General features: G+C 49.8%; 1 protein-coding gene across 2 annotated transcripts in view; it reads left to right on the top strand.

Annotated features, from left to right (window-relative positions):
• The first annotated feature begins 4,192 nt into the window (after positions 1 to 4,192).
• The window catches only part of LOC138487731 (uncharacterized), a 55,878-nt gene continuing 36,360 nt past the window's right edge, over positions 4,193 to 23,710 (top strand). The window contains exons 1-2 of one of the 2 annotated variants that reach the window (XM_069614279.1): positions 4,193 to 4,467; positions 15,928 to 16,129. Coding sequence is in view for 1 of the 2 variants with exons in the window: in XM_069614278.1 (XP_069470379.1) it covers positions 15,963 to 16,129 (167 nt within the window). In the remaining variant the exon portion in view is untranslated. The remainder of the gene's footprint in view (positions 4,468 to 15,927; positions 16,130 to 23,710) is intronic. The other variant, XM_069614278.1, reaches the window with a different exon arrangement.

Genomic DNA, 23,710 nt, shown 5'->3' with positions numbered 1-23,710 from the left:
CTCTACCATCACAACCCTGGGAACACATTTCCACTGATTTCATCGTGGACTTCCCTCTCTCTATGGGATCCACCGCAATCATGGTTACGGTGGATACATTGAGCAAGATGGCTCACTTCTCTCCCTTGCCTGGCTTGCCTTCTGCATCCGAAACCGCCGAAGTGTTCATGAGAGAAATAGTCAGATTGCATGGTCTACCTCGGACCATAGTTTCCGATAGGGGTTCCCAATTCACATCCCGATTCTGGTCAGCTTTATGTAGCACTTTGGGTATAAGGAGAGCCTTATCCTCTGGTTATCATCCCCAGAGCAACGGACAAACAGAACGCCTAAATTCCACCCTCGAACAATATCTCCGTTGTTTTTGTCATCAGGAACAAGAGAAGTGGAAATCCTTTCTAACTTTAGCAGAATTCACCTACAACAACACCAAACATTCGGCAACGGGCTGCAGCCCCTTCTACTTCACCTACGGATATCATCCGAGGCATATACCTCTCTTTGGGATCCCTCCAACTTCAGTCCCTTCGGTAGACCAGCGCCTGTTTGATCTTCGATCCATCCAGAAGGAAGCGACTCAGAAGCTGGAGGCAAGTAGAACTCGATACAAGAAGTATGCTGATAAGAAGAGATCTCCAAACCCCGAATGGGAAGTGGGAACTAAGGTCTGGTTGTCAACCAAATATCTCCCTCGTTGGGTTCATCCTGGTAAATTCTCAACCCGCTTTATAGGCCCATTTCCCATTTTATCTCAAGTAAACCCAGTGGCCTTTCGATTACGTCTGCCATCCAGTCTGAAAAGGATACACCCTGTTTTTCATACCTCTCTCTTGAAGGCTTATCACCCAGATCCCATGGGCCGTCGTATACCCTTTTCTATACTCCAAGATCCCGAACCGGAAGAATATGAGGTGGAGAGGCTGGTGGATTCACGTTACAAGCATGGAACTATACAATATCTGGTTCAGTGGAAGGGATATTCTGTCGCAGAACAGTCCTGGGAGCCCAGAAGTCATATCCACGCCCCACGACTTCTAAGACAGTTCCATCGCCTACATCCGGGGAAACCTGGGGGAGAGTCGATGAAGAGAGGGCATACTGTCACACCGCGGCCGTGGAAACTCTGGGCAAGATGGAGGCGGTATCGAGCCTCTATGCCGGTCCGCTTGACGCTCTAGTCGTCTTGGACCGGCAGGTATAATAGGAGACCACGCCCCCTGCAACTCGCGTTGCAACTTGCTTTCGTTAGTCTCTTGACTTCCGCCCGCACAGCAGTGCCCCGTCCAGTGTGCATTATTACTCCTTGCTCCCTTCGGTCCTTTGCTACCCTGACCTCTCCGACTGAGTTTTTCTCCGCTGGATTCTGCCTCGCTCACTTCCCCTTCTCTCGTTCCTCCCTTTTTCTTTCCCTGCTCGGATTCCCAGTCACCCGTTCGCGGTGTGTTCAGTGTCCGCGACTCCTTACTACGCTCGTGTCTCTCACTCTTTCTCTCTCTCCCACTCGCTTTCTCTCTCTCTCCCCCGCTCGCTTTCTCTCTCTCTCTCTCTTTCTCTCTCTCTCGCTCTCTCTCCCTCTCTCGCACTCACACTCTCTCTCTCACGCTCGCACTCACTCTCTCTCTCACGCTCGCACTCTCTCTCTCTCTCGATCTCTTCTTCTTTCATCTTTTCCTCCTCTCTTACCTTCTTCCAGTGATAGGTCGAACCCCATTCTCTCCCAGAGCTTCGCTTGGAGCAAACCCCTCCCTTGGAGATCAGACCTTCTGTTAACTTACTGTTTCAGCTGATACGGAACTACGCCAGCCTCTCCAGTCTCCAATCTCCAGTCTCCAATCTCCAGTCTCCAATCTCCAGTCTCCAGTCTCCAGTCTCCAGTCTTCACTTCAGAATTGTCAATACCATCCATTGACACACAGGGTTTTTTCTGCCATATCAGGCTTTTTCCCTGTTTGAGGAGCGGACTCCCCTGGGTTCACCTGACTGCCGGATCTATAGGCGGGCAAGGTGGCCTCGGGGGGAGACCGTCCCTATCTCTTTGAACGTAAGAAGGGAAGAAGGACTATCCAGTCAAGCGACGAAAGGGGGAGTTTCCATACAGAAAGAAGAAGGAGACCAAGGTCATCAAACCCTGCTGAAGTCCCAGGTGAGGAGTCTCAGGGGGCAGGAACCTTTACACACTCTGACACTGTGTCCTGTAGCGCGGCCCTTGCCCAGGGCAGCCAACGTATTAATGCCGGTGACCGTATTTTAGGGAAGTGACATTGAAAGTGTATTAACAATGGTAATGCAGACCGGTTTTCCATGCGAGTGCCCGGGCACTCACCCACTGCCCCCTGGCACTGCATTTACTTTATCCTTGCTACTTCTGGCTGTCTTCCCTTTTGAGTTGCACCTCATGTTAATCTCATATTTTTGGATTGATGCTGTGCACCGCAGGCATTCCATGGCCTCTAGGCACTGGTGTGGATATGCAAGGGATGCTGATCAAGGGAGCAGAGGCAAAAGACGGGGCGCTGTACTTCAACTGTTGTGTGCAGAACCAGGAGCTACTGGCGTCTGTGGGGTGTCTTTGCTGGGTGCAGTGGATTTGACACTGGCAGTCTTTTTTATCTGGATGGGAGACCTAAATTGTTTGATCTGTCAGGGTGGTTTTGGGGTCGGTGAGGTTTGTAACTTAAATATAAAGATGTGTAGTGTGGTGGTGTCCCCTTTAAGAATACGTGTCATGACTTCATGATGACGGACTGTCAATAAAAGGAGCCTCAGCCGGCACGTGCGCCAGAATGGCAGCAGACTCCATGAATGGCACTTCTATCTCTGTATCTCATTACTGGGTCTGTCGGTTGATGCCTTGTGATCACGGCCCTGCTACCATGGCCTGCAGGATGACGCTGTGTGATCACAGCCCTGCTACCATGGCCTGCAGGATGACGCTGTGTGATCCTGGCCCTGCTGCCATGGCCTGCAGGATGACGCTGTGTGATCACGGCCCTGCTACCATGGCCTGCAGGATGACGCTGTGTGATCACAGCCCTGCTACCATGGCCTGCAGGATGACGCTGTGTGATCCTGGCCCTGCTGCCATGGCCTGCAGGATGACGCTGTGTGATCACGGCCCTGCTACCATGGCCTGCAGGATGACGCTGTGTGATCACGGCCCTGCTACCATGGCCTGCAGGATGACGCTGTGTGATCATGGCCCTGCTGCCATGGCCTGCAGGATGACGCTGTGTGACCACGGTACTGCAGCCACCGCTGAGCTGGGTGCCCCCGGGTCAGCATGTGTAACCTGGGAGCCCCCATGCCAGTGTCCTGCTGTGTGACCACAGCCCACTTACGAGCCTGGGAGCCCCCGGCAGCAGATGTCAGCCGTGTGACCAACGCAACTGTAAGTGTATGCTGGGTGCCCCCAGCCACGATCCGGCTAGCCTGTGTGCCCACGAGCCAGGCCCGCCACATGTAGTTGTGAAGGTTTTGGTAGGGGGGAGAGGGTTTCCTCTAGCCATTTGAGTTGGCTAGGTGGTGAGCATATGACCAGCCAGGGTGGTTGCACATTAGGTTGTTAGCGGGTTGGGTTATTTCTGCCAGTTGCTGGTCCAGTGTTTGGATAAGTGGTTTGGCGTGGGTGCCTTACCTTTGCTCTGGTTGTGTGCAGCGTTGTGACATGCTATGCTGGTCGTCCAAAGCGTCCAAAGCGTTTTCAGCCAGGTAAGGTGCCTTTTGAGATTTCCTCAAAGCCTGCACCTTTTTGCCTGTGTTTTTCTTGATTTCAACCTTGCTGGATTTTTGGATACTAGGCAGGTGCCCGGCTGTCATGGAAAGCTAGATGGCATTAGAGCAGAGCTCTCTAGTTTCCCCTGGTCATGCGTGTGAAGGCAATCCGGCTCTAAACTACAAGTCCAGAATCCAAATGGGAAAAAGCAGGACTGAACGGTCTTCTCATTTGAGAGCACTCATAGAGAATATGGCCCACGACAAGACAAAATTAAAGTGTGTTAGAAAAATGTGCTATAAACCACTTAAACATTCCTGCCATTAATCAATGCCTGACAGAAACATTAAAGTGACTGCCGGAAGGAAAGTAAACTGGCGGCCCATCAGCGCCATCTGGTGGCCCTGAAAGGCTTCACTGTTTTGATGTAAAAACGCGTGAAATGAAACAGGCAACAGACATGTCTTTTTTTTTGTAAAAAAATGTTGTTTTTTTTCAGCTTTGGGAACAAGTTGAACAATTGGGGAAATTATCCTTAATGCAAATGAAGGCTTTTATTGTCCTGCTACTTTTCTTTCCGGAAATTGCAAGCGTGCCCACTTCGCTCGCGGAACAGGAAGTGAAACACAGGTTTGCATCACGAGAAAAGAAAGTGAAAGTGTGTCTCTGAGTTGAGGTTGAAAGGATGATTTTCGCGACCCCCGAGTGAGGTTCGTTTGCTGCAAAGGAGATCACCCGGGGCTTCCTGACGCAAGGTGAGTCGGCGCCTGCCTGGACAATGCTGCAAATGCGATCAAATTGACCTAGGGGGGTAACCGCTAGGGGACACTTGACCCTATGTTGCGTTCGTGCATGTCTTCTTTATCCCCCCCACACCCCCTCATATTAGAAAAGTTGGCAGTATGCGCTACCAAATGCTTGATTCCTAAACCACGCCGCTCCTGCTGCCGCCAGGTAAGTGCCCCTGGCTAAGTTACAAATGCAAGTTAGCTGTTGCCAAAGCGTCATAGCACAATGCTTTGGTTTTTAATTGGTATCATTATTACATGCGTTTAAAGGTGCTTATGGACATTATAAGGATGCAAGGCGGAGTCGTCCTGCGCGCATTTCAACAGAATGCACGTTACACACCTATCTCTGAAGTGAATACTTAACTCGCTGAGCTATCTGATCTTCCTCAATGATTCCTTAGATGAAGCACAGGAACGACTGGGCACGGGGGAACTGTGTCCTGTTTCGCTGGTGTAAAAATCTGATGTGCCAGCTGCGTGGTGAGTGGTATGTGGTAAACCCTTATACCACGAATCAAAATGAGTATTATGAGTACACACCCTCGCGCTTGGCCAATGTAGTCACACAGCTCCATTCCATTTGGGAGATAGTAGTCCAGTCTTTTTTGGGGGAATTTCTGGACTTGTACTGAACACTCTGAAGTTGGCCATGAGGGCGCCAAATCAGTTGTCAGGGAGAGAGGCAACTTTCTCAGAGCTGCCGCCAGCCCCTCTGAACGCCTCTGGTTTTGGGAGGGGTGCCCGCGAAGGATCCGACTGGTCCGTGGTGTTCTTTGGTCTGCCTGCGGTGTACCCTGCTTTGCAGCAAGCCATTTTCTGCAGGTGAAGGTACTACAGGGTCCTCCCTGAAACGGGTACGTTCGAGGGGCGCTATATTAGGGTGGGGGGCTGTGTATATGATCAGGTCAAACCCTTTATTCGCTTGAAGCTGCTTGTACTACAATTTGGCGAAGTGCAAATCTTCAAATAAACACATGTATTGTCATGAACTGCATACCTTGGGCTAGACATCTCTCGAATGGCGGTTTAAGGAATGGGGTCCGCCCTTTACAGACCCCATTCCTTGTGATCAAATTTAGCATCCGCTGACTCAGAAAACCCCCAATTTTCCCTGCTTTGGACATAAGAGCCCTATTCCGAGTTTGACGGTATCTGCTCTAGAATACCGCCAAAATGTTACCAGTGGGCAATCCCATACTACCACATGTGGTATCACATCAGTTAATGCTTTTGTGTGGAGGTAGAAAACACCACACAAAAGCTGGGCGGAAATCGGCAGTTTCTACTTTGAAGCCTGGAATTTGTAGGCGGGATAAAAATATGTGGTATTTCCAGATATATTGCATGTTTTACCGTCACTGCCAAACTCACAAGCAGGCCCACAGTTTTAAATTCGGATCGCATCGATCTACGTACACTCTGGGGATTCTTTTGGTTTGGGTTCGATTGTGTGGCTATAAATTAATCTAAGAGGAAAGTAATTATTTAACAATAAAAAATATATATATAATCGCCTAGGCATTAATGCAATCACCCTCTGTGCAAGTATGTATAAATGCATGTTGCTGTTCAAAATTTCGAACCTGTGCTTCATCTAAGTGAGTGGCCAATGTAGTCGCACAGTAATTTCAAAAGGAGAGTCCTTAACTGTAGTGTCTCAGGGTCTTGAATCGATTAGGACAGCCAACGCGTGTTTCGACAAGACTTTCTCAAGGCCAAAAAATCAATTGCTAGTCCAGTTTATTTTCTGGTAGTGACTAATGCAAAGGACAGCCAGCACGTGTTTCGACAAAGTCTTTTTCAAGGCCAAAATATTCCTTCTGCTTTATCGGAGTTCGTGTTCAAAACGTCCTGTAAGCAGTTGCTTCCATTGATAGAAGTGCAAGTGAATTAATTCGTCTCCCTCGTTGGAAATTAAGTTTATAAAGAGGTGTCATGTTAAGAAGTCCCCTCGGGTGTGCTGCGCGTGTTTCCTGAGGTACGCATCTGAGGTGACTGAAGATGGCCTGCTGCAAAGCAGTGCACACCGTAGGCAGACCATAGAACAACACGGACCAGTCGGATCCTTCGCGGGTACCCCTCCCAAAACCAGAGGCGCTCGGAGGGCCTGGGGGCAGCTCTGAGGGAGTTGCCTCTCTTCCTGACATCTGATTGGGCGCCCTCATGGCCAACCTCTGAGAGTTCCAGTACAAGTCCAGAAATACCCCCCAAAAAAGACTGGCCTGCCATCTCCCAAATGGAATGGAGCATGTTGGCATGTAGAGGCTTGCGTGGATGGTAAGGGGGAGAACATGAACCCAACCGTGGCAGTCACCAAAACTGCCCGACCGGCCACGAGAGGGGCTGGCGGCAAGTCTCTTCATCCAGCCAACCGTGGCAGTCACCAAAACTGCCCGACCGCCACTAGAGGGGCTTGTGGCAAGTCTCTTCATACAGCCAACCGTGGCAGTCACCAAAACTGCCCGACCGGCCACGAGGGGGGCTAGTGGCAAGTCTCTTCATCCAGCCAACCGTGGCAGTCACCAAAACTGCCCGACCGGCCACGAGAGGGGCTAGTGGCAAGTCTCTTCATCCAGCCAACCGTGGCAGTCACCAAAACTGCCCGACCGGCCACGAGAGGGGCTAGTGGCAAGTCTCTTCATCCAGCCAACCGTGGCAGTCACCAAAACTGCCCGACCGCCACTAGAGGGGCTGGCGGCAAGTCTCTTCATACAGCCAACCGTGGCAGTCACCAAAACTGCCGACCGGCCACGAGGGGGGCTAGTGGCAAGTCTCTTCATCCAGCCAACCGTGGCAGTCACCAAAACTGCCCGACCGCCACTAGAGGGGCTTGTGGCAAGTCTCTTCATACAGCCAACCGTGGCAGTCACCAAAACTGCCCGACCGGCCACAATAGGGGCTAGTGGCAAGTCTCTTCATCCAGCCAACCGTGGCAGTCACCAAAACTGCCCGACCGGCCACGAGAGGGGCTGGCGGCAAGTCTCTCTTCCTGCTTTTGCCGCTGAGTAGAGCATTCTGGCTGATCTCTGAGAACGAAGGAGCTCAGGAAGCTGACGCCTTCTTCTTTCAAGTCTAAATCGTGAAGAAAAAATAAATAATGGCAATGAATTCAATACTATCATAGCGACATCACTGGAACACATGTGATAAAAATAAGCTGGACGAGGCATGGAATCGAAACAGTTCCATGGACTCGAGGCGCCTGTTTAGAATTCCTTAGAAGGTATGGCCTTCCACCGGTGGCTTTCCAGATGTTTTGGTGTACTTGCTGGGGCCAATGGCGGGTGTAACATCTGCAGAGCCGAAGATTGCAGACGCATAGAGATAGTCATGTACATTCTAAATAAAGCCCATTAAGAATAATGCAGCTAGTGGACATATAGTAAATGGGTTTTAATAAATGTACACACGAGAACCGAGAGAGTTTTTAGAAGGACACTGGCTTTCATAGCTATAGTATAGCAAAACTGGCTGGACGCACGCAGCGCGCAGGCGGAGGTCATGTGATTTCCATGCAGGTAGGCAGACTCGCCATATGACAGGTTTGTTTGGCAAATGCAGTTAATGAGATCCGCCGAACCTAGACTGTATCTTAAATGTCAAAGCCGATCCCAGCGTGTTTCCTCTGATCACACGAGGCGTTTCTTCAAATGTTTATTTCCGAGGTAGGCTGTGATGAGATACTCACCTTATGCCAAACAGTACCTGGGCACCTCGCTGTTAAATATGGGAACCCCATGGTACGCGGCACCATCCAGATGGACGATGCCAGCCCCCTTTGCATAAACCTTTCACAGAATCACGAGGGCGGCTGCCAGCCTGGGAGTGCAGCCACCCTTCTAGGTCGAAACACCCATTGCAAATGAAAACAAACATGAACAAAGTCAGTGGTTTTTGCATTTTCAAGGTAGTGCCAAGAGGCCTCTGAAATGGCAGAGTGTGTGCTGTGCAAGGCCACTTTGCATTCCTTTACCTTGTAAAGGGTTCGCCAGCACCATATGCCTGTGTACTCGCATTTTTGGAATGCTAAAGTGATTCTTGGAAGTGAAGTGTAAAAAAAGGCTTTTTTAAAATCTTTACGTTGGTGCCATGAGTCGTACCGCGCAAGCCTGCTGTGTGGCACCGGGCGTGGACATCCCTGTCCTCGTGGTACCCTCAATGACTGAGGGCACCACACTTCAAAGCAAAAATATGGTACTTTAAAGCAATTAAATTGTGTGTTTTTATTTAATAACGAGGTAAGCTTTTGCCTGGAACACTGTTATGGCAACCTTGATTTCACTTGTACAATCTTCTTCCAGGTGCTAGACAATAAAACAAAAAAAAGTAGAATGCCCATGAAACGTGCACCAATTTAAGAGGCATGGTGACGCGCAAATAGCACTATAAAAACGAAGCGTGTATTAAGAGTGGGTTACAGATATGTTGGGGGACGGACGGGGGGGGGGGGGTTGGAGGAGTGGGTGATGCCACGGTAGGTCCGAGGAGCTCCATCAAGGGAAGGGAGGTGCCTTTTTTAGTGTAATCGTCAACACCTGAGCAGTGGTTATAGTTTTAATTTCTGTGTGCAGTGCTTTCCAATGGTGGGGAGCCAGAAGGGTGACAAAACAGGAGCCGAGCCAGAAGGGAGACGCAAACAGGAGCCGAGCCAGAGGTGTGACCAAACAGGAGCCGAGCCAGAAGTGTGACCAAACAGGAGCCGAGCCAGAAGTGTGACCAAACAGGAGCCGAGCCAGAAGTGTGACGCAAACAGGAGCCGAGCCAGAAGTGTGACGCAAACAGGAGCCGAGCGAGAAGGGAGACGTAAACAGGAGCCGAGCGAGAAGGGAGACGTAAACAGGAGCCGAGCCAGAAGGGAGACGTAAACAGGAGCCGAGCCAGAAGGGAGACGCAAACAGGAGCCGAGCCAGAAGGGAGACGCAAACAGGAGCAGAGCCAGAAGGGAGACGCAAACAGGAGCTGAGCCAGAAGGGAGACCAAAAGGAGCTGAGCCAGAAGGGTGGCCAAGCAGAAGCTGAGCCAGAAGGGAGACCAAACAGGAGCTGAGGATGGGCAGGAATTTCGATCCCAGGGGGCAAGAACGGGTGTAGCGGGCTGTATTGTTGGCTGGCTGGGGTGTGAGCAGTCTATTATGGGATGTGTAGACCAGCATGGGGAGTTAGCGAGGGGCAGGTGATGCATGGCGGGCCAGCCCATGCCGAGCCTATGGGTCGTGGTGGATGAGGAGCGAAGGAGGATGTACAGCGGGCCGATGGCAAAGTTGAGAGCAGGTGGGATGGGATGTGGTAGGGAGGAGCAGGTGGGATGAGATGGGGAAGAGAGCAGGTGGCTGGGGATGGGGAGGGGTGAGAGCAGGTGGCATGGCATGGGAGAGGGGTGAGAGCAGGTGGGATGGGATGGGAGAGGGGTGAGAGCAGATGGCATGGGAGAGGGGTGAGAGTAGGTGGGATGGGATGGGAGAGGGGCGAGAGCAGATGGGATGGGATGGGGAGGGGTTAGAGAAGGTGGGATGAGAGAGGGGTGAGAGCAGGTGGGATGGGATGGGGGAGGGGTGAGAGCGGATGGCATGGCATCGGAGAGGGGTGAGAACGGATGGGATGGGAGAGGGGTGAGAGCAGGTGGGATGGGATGGGGAGGGGTTAGAGAAGGTGGGATGGGAGAGGGGTGAGAGCAGGTGGGATGGGATGGGGGAGGGGTTAGAGAAGATGGGATGGGAGAGGGATGAGAGCAGGTGGGATGGGATGGGGAGTGGTGAGAGCAGGTGGGATGGGATGGGGGAGGGGTGAGAGCAGGTGGGATGGGATGTGGAGGGGTGAGAGCCGGTGGGATGGGATGGGAGAGGGGTTAGAGAAAGTGGGATGGGAGAGGGGTTAGAGAAGGTGGGATGGGAGAGGGCTGAGAGCAGGTGGGATGGAATGGGGGAGGCGTTAGAGAAGGTTGGATGGGAGAGGGGGGAGAGCAGATGGGATGGGGGAGGGTTTAGAGAAGGTGGGATGGAATGGGAGAAGGGGGAGAGCAGGTGGGATGGGATGGGGAGGGGTTAGAGAAGGTGGGATGGGATGGGGAGGGGGAGAGCAGGTGGGATGAGATGGGGAATAGAGCAGGTGGCATGGGATTGGGGAGGGGTGAGAGCAGGTGGCATGGGATGGGGGAGGGGTGAGGGCAGGTGGCATGGGATGGGGAGGGGTGAGAGCAGGTGGCATGGGACGGGGGAGGGGTGAGAGCAGGTGGGATGGGGGAGGGGCGAGAGCAGGTGGGATGGGATGGGAGAGGGGTGAGAGCAGGTGGGATGGGATGGGGAGGGGTTAGAGAAGGTGGGATGGGAGAGGGGTGAGAGCAGGTGGGATGGGATGGGGAGGGGTTAGAGAAGGTGGGATGGGAGAGGGGGAGAGCAGGTGGAATGGGATGGGGGAGGGTTTAGAGAAGGTGGGATGGGATGGGAGAAGGGGGAGAGCAGGTGGGATGGGATGGGGAGGGGTTAGAGAAGGTGGGATGGGATGGGGGAGGGGGAGAGCAGGTGGGATGGGATGGGGACGGGTGAGAGCAGGTGGCATGGGATGGGGGAGGGGTGAGGGCAGGTGGCATGGGATGGGGAGGGGTGAGAGCAGGTGGCGGGGGAGGGGTGAGAGCAGGTGGGATGGGGGATGGGTGAGAGCAGGTGGAATGGGATGGGAGAGGGGTGAGAGCAGATGGGATGGGGAGGGGTTAGAGAAGGTGGGATGGGAGAGGGGTGAGAGCAGGTGGGATGGGATGGGGAGGGGTGAGAGCGGGTGGCATGGCATGGGAGAGGGGTGAGAGCAGGTGGGATGGGATGGGAGAGGGGTGAGAGCAGGTGGGATGGGATGGGGAGGGGTTAGAGAAGGTGGGATGGGAGAGGGGGGAGAGCAGGTGGGATGGGATGGGGGAGGGTTTAGAGAAGGTGGGATGGGATGGGAGAAGGGGGAGAGCAGGTGGGATGGGATGGGGAGGGGTTAGAGAAGGTGGGATGGGATGGGGGAGGGGGAGAGCAGGTGGGATGGGATGGGGACGGGTGAGAGCAGGTGGCATAGGATGGGGACGGGTGAGAGCAGGTGGCATGGGACGGGGGAGGGGTGAAAGCAGGTGGGATGGGGGAGGGGTTAGAGAAGGTGGGATGGGATGGGAGAGGGGTGAGAGCAGGTGGGATGGGATGGGGAGGGGTTAGAGAAGGTGGGATGGGAGAGGGGGGAGAGCAGGTGGGATGGGATGGGGGAGGGTTTAGAGAAGGTGGGATGGGATGGGAGAAGGGGGAGAGCAGGTGGGATGGGATGGGGAGGGGTTAGAGAAGGTGGGATGGGATGGGGGAGGGGGAGAGCAGGTGGGATGGGATGGGGACGGGTGAGAGCAGGTGGCATGGGACGGGGGAGGGGTGAGAGCAGGTGGGATGGGGGAGGGGTTAGAGAAGGTGGGATGGGATGGGAGAAGGGGGAGAGCAGGTGGGATGGGATGGGGAAGGATGAAGATAATTAAGTTTTTGAAACTTGAGCATCAGGGAGTGGCGTGGCATCTCGTCACAGGGGCACCGAGGCAGCATTTGGGGGGGGGGCAGAGGGAGGGGCCAGAGATGTGGGTAGTGGCTGCGAATAGGCACTATGAGATGAAGTTCAGCAGGCGTGGAAGTGCAGCACGTGAAGGGGATTGGACTGCGGGCTGATACTTGGAGAACCCAACTGGTTGGCGCAACATGTGCCAGAAGAGGCAGCATTTATTCCAAAAGATGGAGAATGAGTGATCAGGGAGGCAGGAGGACATCTAAGCAAGGGCTGTATCCTGGGACCAAGGGAGGAGAGCGGATACTCATCGGCGTCAAAGGCTTCAGGGCCATCCAGGAGGATGGGAAAAGAGTAGCGTTTCCAGGGTGGGGCAGTAGTGAGGGAGTTGGGTGCCTGGGTGAGGGCTGATCGCAGAATTTAGAGTTGGGGGCGGGGCTGCCAAGGTTGCTAGCCTCGAGGTGGATTGTGGTCCAGTGGGAACACCATTCATTTCAGGACATTCAGTAGTGGGGGAGAAGGGAAACGGGTTCATTGTTGGTTTCATTTTTGGGGTCCGCAGATGTTTCTTTCAGAATGGGTAAGAAGGTCATCGTTTTGAGGCGGGCTGAGAAGGCCCTAGAGGATAAGGAAAGTTTGAGCAGATAAGGAGGGCTAGAGGCGTTATCATCTGAAGTGCAATGGGTCAATGGGTTTGTGGCTTGGAGCAGGTTTGCCAATTCCACCCGGGTAGTGGAAATGGAAGAAGATACAGATGGGGTGGTGGGCATGGCTGAAGGAGTGGTGGAGGAAGAGCCAGGAGGATAGTGAGAAAGGATCAGGTTTTGATGATTTTGGGAGAGAAGTAGTTGTCAAAGACTACTGAATAGGGAAAGGAGAGAGCAGTAGAGGAACTTGCATTGCCTGGAAGGTTGCGGATAGTGTTTAAGGAGGGGTGCGAAGAGGCAAGTTGTTTGTAGCAGACTTTAGAGGAAAGAGCGATGCAAGAGCGAGGAAAGCTACCTTCTGGATGGCAAGCAGAGGGTGGCAACAGGACTAATGCCACAAACAGAAATGGGATGTATGGGTGTCCTCAACTGTCGGATCGGTTGTATACAAATTGTTCGTTTTACAACTGTTCGAATTACAATTGACCTTTTCACAATTGACCGAATTGTGAAGGTCAATTGTAACATATATGTGGGGGGAAATCCCCCACCCAACGCCAAACCCCCCAAAACCCATATATATGTGTATATATATATTCGGTCAATTGGGAAAAGGTCAATTGTGACCCTTTAAATTTGGTCAATTGTTCATTCGAACAATTGTAAACGAACAATTTGGGTAATACCGTTGGATCAGTGGGTTGGTTAAGGTACAGAGTTGGAGTGGAAGAGTGAATGGCAGAGGGTGTTCAAAAGTAGATGCTTGTGCGAGGTGAAGTTTGGAAAGGTCTTCTCTGGGGAGGCATTGGCAGGATAAGGAACTTGACGAGAACCCCTGACTTGAGCCAGATAAGGAGCAAGGTAATCAGGTTTGAGTTTGTGTTTGGATGGTAGGGGGAAGGGAGAGCAGAGGGGAGATGGGTATAGGAAAGTGCTGCAGGAAGCGGATGGTTTGATCAACGGGGCTGAGGGAGCAAGATGGGTCAAGAGAATCACTGTGAGTGGATAGGCTGGTTGTGGCGGGTGATCAGGAGTGGTCACAAAGGGTATAGTTAAGTCTTGAGGTGGGTGTCATTGCAGGAGTGTGGGAGGCGAGGTTGGGGTTGGAAACGAGCTCAATCGAGGCTCCTAAGGGTGGGAGTCCAGAGGAGGTCGGGATCCGTAAAGTAGGGGAGTGCCAGGGGATGATGGGCTGGGTCGAATCGCAACATGTCTAAGGAAGGCAGAGGGAAAGTTTAGGGCGAGAAGGGAGCAGGTGTGGTCTGAATAATATCCTGAATCTGACCCGCCACATCTGTTGGCCAGGTGGGAAGAGTGGGACAAGGTTGCGATCCACCTACACCTGAGCTTTGCGGGGCAGGTTTTGCACTCTGGTGTCTAGTTAGCTTGCATTAACTAACCCCCACCCACGCATTCCCCATTCTTACACACCCGCCCCATGACTGTGCTAGCCCGCCAAAATCCCAACCCATCATGGCCGATAGTTGAACCAGGAAGTCTGAGCACCCCCAGGTCAGTCTGGCTCCCACTGTACATGGCATTGTTGGCGCCCTTCTCGAGAGTATCATGCGTTCGCTCACTTCCAGAGTATTACTAAGCATGAATACTAGCAATTGCCATTAGAACCACCCTCTATCCAGCGCATTGAGTCCACATGCACTCGAGCTGAAACACACTACCCAAACCACACACACATTTGGCACAAAATTAACAATGACTTTGTTTCTTGCTTAGCAATTCAACTTATTTTTATTTAACAATTGTAGTATCATTCATGTCAATATCGCAGGAAGGAATAGGTATCCAAGACATCAAATTAATAATACAACACGTTTTTCCTTTTTCAAAACAAACTTCTATGTATGCTGAGACTGGAAGGCTGTGGAGACTAAGCGGAGTGCATTGTGTTGCAGAAGGCCTGGAAATGGCAGCCCAAGTGGGCATCGGCCCTTCTTTCCACACTTTAATATTTAGCCATGAATAAACGCTATGGGCAAATTTGCAGCTTCACACTAAAATGACTTGATGGCTTTGTAGCATGAGTACATCCTGGCAGAGTGGCAGATGCCGGGATATGTGGTTATGGTTGTTTGCAACTGTTTAGAGTTGGCGGGTTAAAGCGCTGAGGGCAAGGGATGTAGGGAGGATGAGGAGTCTCAGATCACTCGGTGTTTGAGCGGCTGTAGCTGAGATCTATCTCCAACCTGCAGGACATTGGATCTCGTCGTGGTGCCCTAGCTCTCTAGGTTGAGCGCTTCTTGCAGAGATCTGTGTAACCCGAAGGTCACAGAATCGAATGATGGTAAGATAGCTCAGTGAGTAGAGAAACCAGTCTATGCGACCTGAAGGTGGCAGAACCTAAGGTCAATGAGTTGGTGGCTAGAGGAACTCCCAAATGTGACCTGCAGGTCTCGGAATCAAAGGTCAATATGATAGCTCAGTGGGTTGAGCAACCTGCAGGTCACATGTCTATCAAGTGAAAAAGCTCCTTCAGTGTCCGCCTGTTTGGAGTCCTTTTCCTAAACAATAAGAATAGCACACACTCCCTGAATCAGCAGAACAAGCACCATTTGACCTTTATTCAAGCTCTCTTCTCCCGACCCCTCTGAATGGCTGGCAAGGGGGCAAGGAAAGTGATGCTTCTAATGGCATAGAAAATGGCAGTGTTCATGCCATGTTCACAGTGCGATGCAAGTGTAAAAGACTTGGCAAACATGTTGCATTGCATCCTCAATTACAGTGCGTGCCACTTAATCCATGTCTGCTTTCCTGTCTTTAACCCACCTTCTGTTATGGTTCTTGTTGTTTTCCTTTTATCCCCATTCCCTTCTTCCCATTTGCAATTCATTCTCCTTCTGCAGGTCTCGAAAACCCAAGCGTGGGTAGAATAAGTTGCCCAGGAGTCGTCTTGGCACTGAGGGCACCGCTACTGTGATATCTGGCCCAGTAAAACAAAACATGGCTATTGTATTTCACGTGGAGGAAAGAGACCGCGTAGAATCCCTCAAATGTAGTACTTAGTCCATTTCATTTCTGCTGCCCTCTATCGGGTGCATGGAAACATTTGGCAGTTGGCGACAGTCCCACCAATCGGCCAAAGTTAAACATGTTGTGTTTTCATTGGACGTGGAATTCGATGTTGTGGCCAATTTGTAATCATCTCAAACCTTTCGTTCAAGAGGCCCTCTCTGGTTGCGTTCCTACGCACTGGTAAGCCCATCTGCTGCTGCCGCCTGCGTTTACATGCTGCGGGCATTTTTCTGTTCTAGGAGGAGAGGGCAAGCAGGAGAAGCGAATAGGTGGAATGGGAACGAGGGGAAGCAGATGGATGCATAAGCAAGTACAGGAAGAATTCGACGAGATGAACACAACCCCAGCGCTGAGTGGACAGTCCAACAACCGAGCCCGGAACCAGAGGACCGGCTTGACATGGAACGAAGAAGCCGCCAAGATAGCAGTGCTGCCTTCTGGGTGAGTACGAACAATGCCAGGGGCATTTCTTAAGGACGTTAATTGTAATTATAATTGGTTATTTATAGCGCGCTTAATACCCAGAAGTTTCTAAAAGGGGATCGAACCCGTGTTGCTCTGCGTCTCCTGGCCTCCAAGGCGAGCACGTTGCCCCTGTGCTATCCTCGCGAGACTCCCCAATGGTTTCTGTACGGACTGCCCTAGATCAAATGATTTACATATGTTACTGGGTCTTGGCATGGAGTTGCTTTTCATGGCGCTTTGAATCCTTCAAATAAAATGGCGGGATTATGGGTGGTGTAAAGCGGGAGCAGGCAAGAGGCTGCAGTTGCCTCATTTTATGAGGCAGGACGTGCTTTATCATTGCCTGTGTTTCCTTTGCGGGGTGCACCTGTGTGGGAGTTAGTGTACGGTAGGCTGAGGTGGTGACACAAGCCAACTCTTCAGAAGGGTGACGATGTTTTAAGGAGGCAGACAGTGAGAACATTTGATAAATTGGCAATCAAGGAATGTTCTCGCCGCACGTCCACAAAACATATATCATTTATAATGAAATTGTGCAAAGGAATAATAGAAAACCGAAAATGTGATCACACATCATCATAACATGTTTGGAAAAGTCCACAAAGTCCCACTCGCCCTTTAGTGAGGCTCACGGGCCATTGCAAGAACTATGTTTCCCTAGTGTTGGTCTATGGCTCCTGTGGCAATATCCCTTGCCTAGCCTTGGCTACCAGTGTAGAGGTGATTTATGGGGCAGCCCCCCACCATTTGCTACTTGATTTGGGGACGGGAGGCAGTGTTACTTATTTATTTTATAGGGCATTTGTAAGGCGCTTATACATCGAGAAAATAAATTGTGTTTCAAAGCGCCTGCATGGCAAAGGGAAGGGAGCAAGGTAAACCGTAATACGCAAAATACAAAAAAGCAGCCTCACTGGGCCTTGTGAACATTTGGATCATGCAAGTGCGTAGAGAGAGAAGGGCGAGGGGAAGGGAGGAAGTGCTAGAGCATTCTCAGCGGGGTGAAATGCCAGGGGCACAGTTGCAAGTCAACAGGTGAGTGCCAGGCAGTGACCACTAGATGGAAGAGGGGTCACCAGCTAGGGGTGTCACAGTATTAGTTTTATGGCGGTACAATAACCTTCTTGCCAAATGACAGTATATCATGGTTATTGCGGTATAACAGGTGGAGTTAACTAATCTTAACAAATATTTTCTTAAAAGGTCATACATTGACAGATTTATCATCACAAACAAATAATAGCTTTTCTTAAGTGGTCATTTAGGCTTTTAGCTCCCCCACTGGCTACTGGTGTAGATGAACATGTTGCCATCTTGATAGCCTGCATGCCACAGATCAATGGAGGCTGATGGTAGTATGAGCTTGTGCACATACACGCACACGCGCACACACACTCTCTCTTGACGTTACAGCCTTTTGTTTACTTACTGGGCCAAAAGGGGTCCAATAATCACGGACATGTTACCCTTTGGTATGGCAGCAGGGAAAACCCGCAGAGATGAGTGAATTTCGCGGTGTGACTTATCATATGTAAATTCGATGATGGAACCAGGGGAATCCCCCATTGTCATATGTTTAGAAAACATTATGCATTATAAATAGGTAAACCCCAAAGCCGCCAACCCAAAGTAAATCACTGTATTTATTCTTCCTATTGCTACCATATGGATTTTGTGTCAGGCACGTGCGGTTTACGGAATGGCATTAAAAACTGCTCCAACTGAAACTACTTGTATAAAAATCTTTTTTTTTTTTAACATAGCCTTTTTGCATTTGATGTTCTTTAATTTACCATTAAGTCAATGCTTTTTAGTTCACTTACAAATACGCAGGCAGGATTTTCCAGCTGTAGCATGGTAGCATTTTGAAATTTGTCTCTGCACATTTTTAGCTGATCCTCTCGGAATCTAAGGCGGCTGCAGAATTGGTCTTTCATGGCGCTCACTCGTTGATCACCTTGAATGAAAGAGTGACTGGTGGAAGTGTTATAATGCACATTTTGAGCAATGAGCTTGCTGCTCATTAACAGGTCATAGCTTTGGAAATTGGCCTCGACTTGCATTTTTTTGGAACCTCATGGCATAGGCATCGTGACCCCTGGCTGCCACAAAGTTTGTTTTGACAACTCTTTATCCCATTAAAGGAAGAAAAGTCACTCGTGCGGTCTGAAAGCCCATGTCATTGTGTTTCTTTTGTCAAAATGTCATAGCCAACGCAGACACACCGAAAGATTGCATAGTGATCTAATCACTATAGCTTGTTTACCAACTGCCTGGTATATTATGAAGGTCTGATGTCGGAGTCGCCACTGGCCATGTAATCCTAAAGGGACAGCGTTCAGTGGGCGCTGTTGATTTCTTTCTTGATTCCTGCAATACATGTTCATTTAGCTTCTTAAAGATAGTGGCAAAAAAAACGTTGAAATGACAAAGTTAAAATACATATCGGCACAAATATGGCTTAGACCACCACTTCAAAACCAGAGCTGTGTATTGCTACCACAGCAAGCCCAGATGCACTCCTGAGGGAAAAGCAATCCCTATATTTCAATTAATCATTTAATTAAACATTAGATGCCAATATGGCGTGAACTCGGTGCACATACACCGCCTGGGTTATGGTGATTGGAATTATGTAATGACTTTTTGAGCTAATCACCATAACCCAGGCGGTGTATGTGCACCGAGTTCACGCCATATTGGCATCTAATGTTTAATGAAATGTTTAATTTAAATATAGGGATTGCTTTTCCCTCAGGAGTGCATCTGGGCTTGCTGTGGTAGCAATACACAGCTCTGGTTTTGTTGGATTTCCTAGTCCCAAGTGGCCTTGTGACGACAGCCCGTCTGCACCTGAAATGCTTGTTACATTATACACTACCTTCGTGTTGATATATGTTGCTTTATGGTCTATCTAATTTAAAACCCATCAGTTAACTTGTCTGTGCACCCCTATACCTCTCCTCTTCTCTTCGACCACCACTTCACCACAGCCCCATCATTACCGTGTTCCCCAGGTCTATGTGCATTAGGACCCTCGTGATGCGAGTTGAGAGGGAGGAATGCTTTCATGGGTGGTGTCACATTGAGAATAGACATAAGAAATATTTCACCCCCATTGCTTTGGATACTTCAAATTGAATGTAGAATCTGTCCTGCCTGCTTGAGTCCAGTGCCATATGCAGAAGGCAGGTAGGTGAAGGATAAAGAGAAGCAACTCTATTGCCAATGTGCAAATCTACACAGAGGAGAGTGGGGCGGGGGAGTTGATTTACTAGCAGAAAGCACTGAGAGGCCCAGTGTTCACACAGTTTACAGCAGGGTCGGATCGGGGATAAAATTGTATCAGGCACCAACATAAAAGTGGCCCACAGTTGCAAATGATAATTCATTCCTTTTGGAACACTGTTTGAATAGTACCCAAGTGGGAGATTTTTGATAAAATGTGATGCAAATTTTACATTTAAAAGAATATTTATTCAGCCATAATGGTCAAAACTATTAGCCGCATAGTGAAGTCACTCATCAAACTGACCCACTTTGGCCAATAAAGTGGCCCACTTTGACCCAAAAAACTGGCCCACACAAGCATTTCGCATTTTTAGTTCGGCCATGTGCCTATTGCCCTAAAGTCCAGTCCATGCCTGGTCTACAGAGCTAAAGTTGTTTGTGGACATGCATCAGATGGGCATCCAGTCATTCCCCCCTTTAAATCCTGGGAGGTGTAGTTCCCCCATCTTTCAAATTGGTGTGAAAACTACAAATACCAGAATTCTAAGCTAAAACAGAACTGGATGGCTATCTGATCCATGACCATGAGAAACTTAAGTTCCTTGAATCTAAACCTTGGGGAGAGTAATTCGATATGCATGACTTCACTGGCCGTCTTTATTTTTTTTTAACAATTTGCAAAGCCAGAGCATGAGCTGTTCCAGTGTGTGTTTGCCCAGTGCAGTAGGACCTTAACTTAATGAACTAATGGCACATGATGCCAGGCCAGGCTGAATCAATATATTTCTGCTCCTGCTGGCTGAATGCCTGCTAAGCAAAGTGCTCCTGGCTTTACTGTTTTGCAAGTCACTGAACGTTGTATTACATTTGTTTACATAGGTACAAAAGGAAAAATAAAATGCTCACTTTCAGTTTAGGCCCTCAGCTCACCCTCGTGATGTCCCTGTGGTCTTGCTAATTGCAAATTGAAAATCGGGAAAATACCCTTAGAAGATTTGACCTGTAGCACGGAGCAGCATGACTGTGTGAAAACGTTTAAAATCTATATGCTGCCTTCCAAATAAATAATGCCTGAAACAAAATAACTTTGTTCTAGTTTGCCCATGAAATACAGGCCTAGCGGAGTCTATGAACTGGAGTCTCCGTTATGCTTATAGAGCCAGTCAGCTCATTGTTACCAGCTTTTTCATGGGGAACACAAAGGTTCAGGCACTGGGTAGCTTTCAACACAATTTGCGCAAAGTCGGCTGATCTTTGATCTGACTCTACTGATCACAGACAAAGAGCAGTCACAGCAGCAAAGCTGCAGTTATTAATGTGGACTCACTTTCCCTATGCTCTTGTCTGCCAAGCAAGGCCGCCTTGGCAGATGGCACATCCAACAGTGCAAGACCAAGATTCCGCAGCACTTGCTTACTGCAGCCTTTCCCAATCAGATTGAAAAGCACACTTAACGGTATAAACAGTATACCAGTATAAACAACGTGATGGTTATTATTGTTCAATTAAGTTGTTCACGGCATCTTTAATGGTATACCGTTATAGCGTTACATCCCTATCACCAGCCCATTCAATAAGTGCCAGCCTGTGGAGCAGCACAGGCCAAGTGGTGCCCGAAGGCATGTGCAAGGGGAAGGCGGATGCAGAACAAGAAGGGCAAGGGGCCCAGGCCACCAATCGCAGCTACTGTGGAATTTAGCACAGGTGGTAGAGAGGGAAGGAAAGTCTTGAGATGTTTGCAGAACTTGAGGAGATTCGGCTCAGGACTGAGAGAAAGGGGAAGGCTGTTCCAGAGGATGGAGCAAGCTGAACAAGGGGACCGGCCGCCCGCTCTCCGCTTAGAGAAGTGCTCGACAAGCAGACAGTTGGAGCCGGAGGATCAGAGGGATCTGGAAGGCGAGTATTTGGTGAGAGAAAGTTGCAGATATCGTGGTCCCCGGCCCCAGACGGCTTGATGGATGATGCAGAGGGATTTAAATTTGATCCTTGCAGCAAGCCGGAGCCAGTGGAGAGATTTTAGGGCCGGAGCAATACAGTCCCTGGGTTTAAGGCCAAGGATATGTCTTGCAGCTCTATTCTGGATAAGCTAGACGGGGTGGATAGGAGAGGAGGGTAGATTAAGGAAGAGGCTGCTGCAGTAGTTCAGCCTGGAGAGTACCAGAGCCCTGGAGACATTAAGCTTCTGGGAGAAAGTGAGGAAAGGGAGGATTCCCCTGAGGAGATAGAGTTGGAAATGGGCCTTCTTGGCAAGGCCCAAGATGTGAGGAATGAAAGCGTTAGAGGAGTCGAAGACTCCCAGGTTTCTAGCCTCAGAGAAGGAGAGGAAGGAGAGCCCATTGAGGGTGGCAAGAGGGAAGGGAGAAAAAAAGAGAACAGGAGTCCCGATAGGAAGAATATCAGTCCTGCTGGCATTGAGACCAAGGTCATTGGAGGTCTACCAAGACTGGATGGTGGACAGGCAATCTGGAATGACAGAGGAGGTCAGAAGAGATGCAGAGGGTAGTTTGAAGAAGAATTGGGTGTTGTCTGCATAACACTGGAAGTGTGGTGAAAAGGTGAGCAAGAGGAGCAAGATAGATGTTAGAGTCATGGCGAAAGGATAGAGCCCTGGGGAATGCCACAGGTGGAGGTAGTGGTGGGTGAGGAGAAAAAACCCAGGATAACCTGGGATGGTCTGCCAGTGAGGAAGTGAGGAAGGAGTCAGCCAATCCAGTGCCCGCTCCGAGGTACCAAGGTTATCATGGAGCCATTTTATGAGGATGGAGTGGTTAACTGTGTCGAAAGCAGAGGAGAGATCCAGTAGAATAGAACAGCAGGTGAGTTGGAGTCAAGAGACATGAGCAATTTTTCATGGGTTTTGAGGGGAGCAGTTTCCATTCCTCTGGATGCTTAGAATCCAGATTGATGGGCGTGGTTTATAGTCATAATGTCGACAAAAAAATGTCGACAGACAAAAATGTCGAAAAAATAATGTCGAAAATAATAATGTCGACATTCTATACTTTTAATGTAAAAAGTCATAATGTCGAAAAAAAAATGTCGACATTTTTTTTTCGACAATATGACTATAAACCCTTAACACTATCAACACCTCACCCAACACCCTCCTGCAACCCCCCCACACCCCACACCACCACCCTCCCACCCCTCATATGCAACACATTATAATTATTTATATATTTATTTATTTATTTTTTCAATAAATAAATAACCAACAAAAAGTATCATTTACTATGGGGGGGTCCCCCCCCCAACCCCCCCTCACCCAACACCCCCCTGCCACCCCACCACACCCCCTAACCACCCTCTCACCCCTCATACTCAACACAATCTAATTATTTATTTATTTATTTATTTATTTTTTCAATAAATAAATAACCAAAAAGAGTCTAATTTACTATGGGGGGGGTCCCCCCCAACCCCCCCTCACCCAACACCCCCCTGACACCCCCCCACACCCCCCCCAACCACCCTCTCACCCTCATTCCCAACACATAGTAATTATATATTTATTTATTTATTTATTATTCAATAAATAAATAAACAAATAAATAAAAAGAATATCATTTACTATGGGGATGTCCCCCCCAACCCCTCTCACCCAATACCCCCTGCCACCCCCCACCCCTCATACTCAACACATACAACACAACAATAAATATATATTTATTTATTTATACAACATTTCGAAAAAATGTCGACATTAATGTAAAATGTCGACATTTTTGTATGTCGACATTATTGATTTTCGACATTAATTTGTCGACATTTTGACTGTCGACATTATTGATGTCGACATTATGACTGCACACCGATGGGCGTGCAGACAACCAATAAGCTTAGTATGCTGGGTCAGTTCGGGGAAGACAAACTTCTCCACAAGTTTCCCAAGGAAGGGAGTGAGAGAGATGGGGCGGTAGTTACCCAGACATGAGGAGTCGGCAGAAGGTTTTTTCAGGTGGGGGTGCACAAGAGAGTGTTTGAGGGAGGAGGGGAAAGACCCAGTGGCAAGAGAGTGGTTGCAGAAGTCCGCAAGTGTAGGGGCAAGGGAACCAATATTGTCCGTAATAGTTCTGGAAGAACAGGGGGGAAACGTGTCTGGAAGAGACCTTCATAGAGCAGACAACTCATCTGGAGTGATAAGAGAAAAGGAGGAAAGAGTGGATGAGTGAGGAGGCGGGGCCAAGTGTGGCATGGGGATGGGGGAGGGGAGGATGAGGGAGAACTCAGGATGTCCTGAGTTTTGGCAGTGAAGTGGGTGGCCAGTGCAGTACAGAGGGCCTGGGAAGGCAGAGATGAGGTAGAGACTGCAGATGGCTTGGCTAG

This window comes from Ambystoma mexicanum, chromosome 9 (genome assembly GCF_040938575.1).
Source record: "Ambystoma mexicanum isolate Mex_15411 chromosome 9, UKY_AmexF1_1, whole genome shotgun sequence".
Classification (NCBI taxonomy): domain Eukaryota; kingdom Metazoa; phylum Chordata; class Amphibia; order Caudata; family Ambystomatidae; genus Ambystoma; species Ambystoma mexicanum.
The sequence above is the reverse complement of the archived record's forward strand: the minus strand, read 5'-3'. Positions and strand labels throughout refer to the sequence as shown.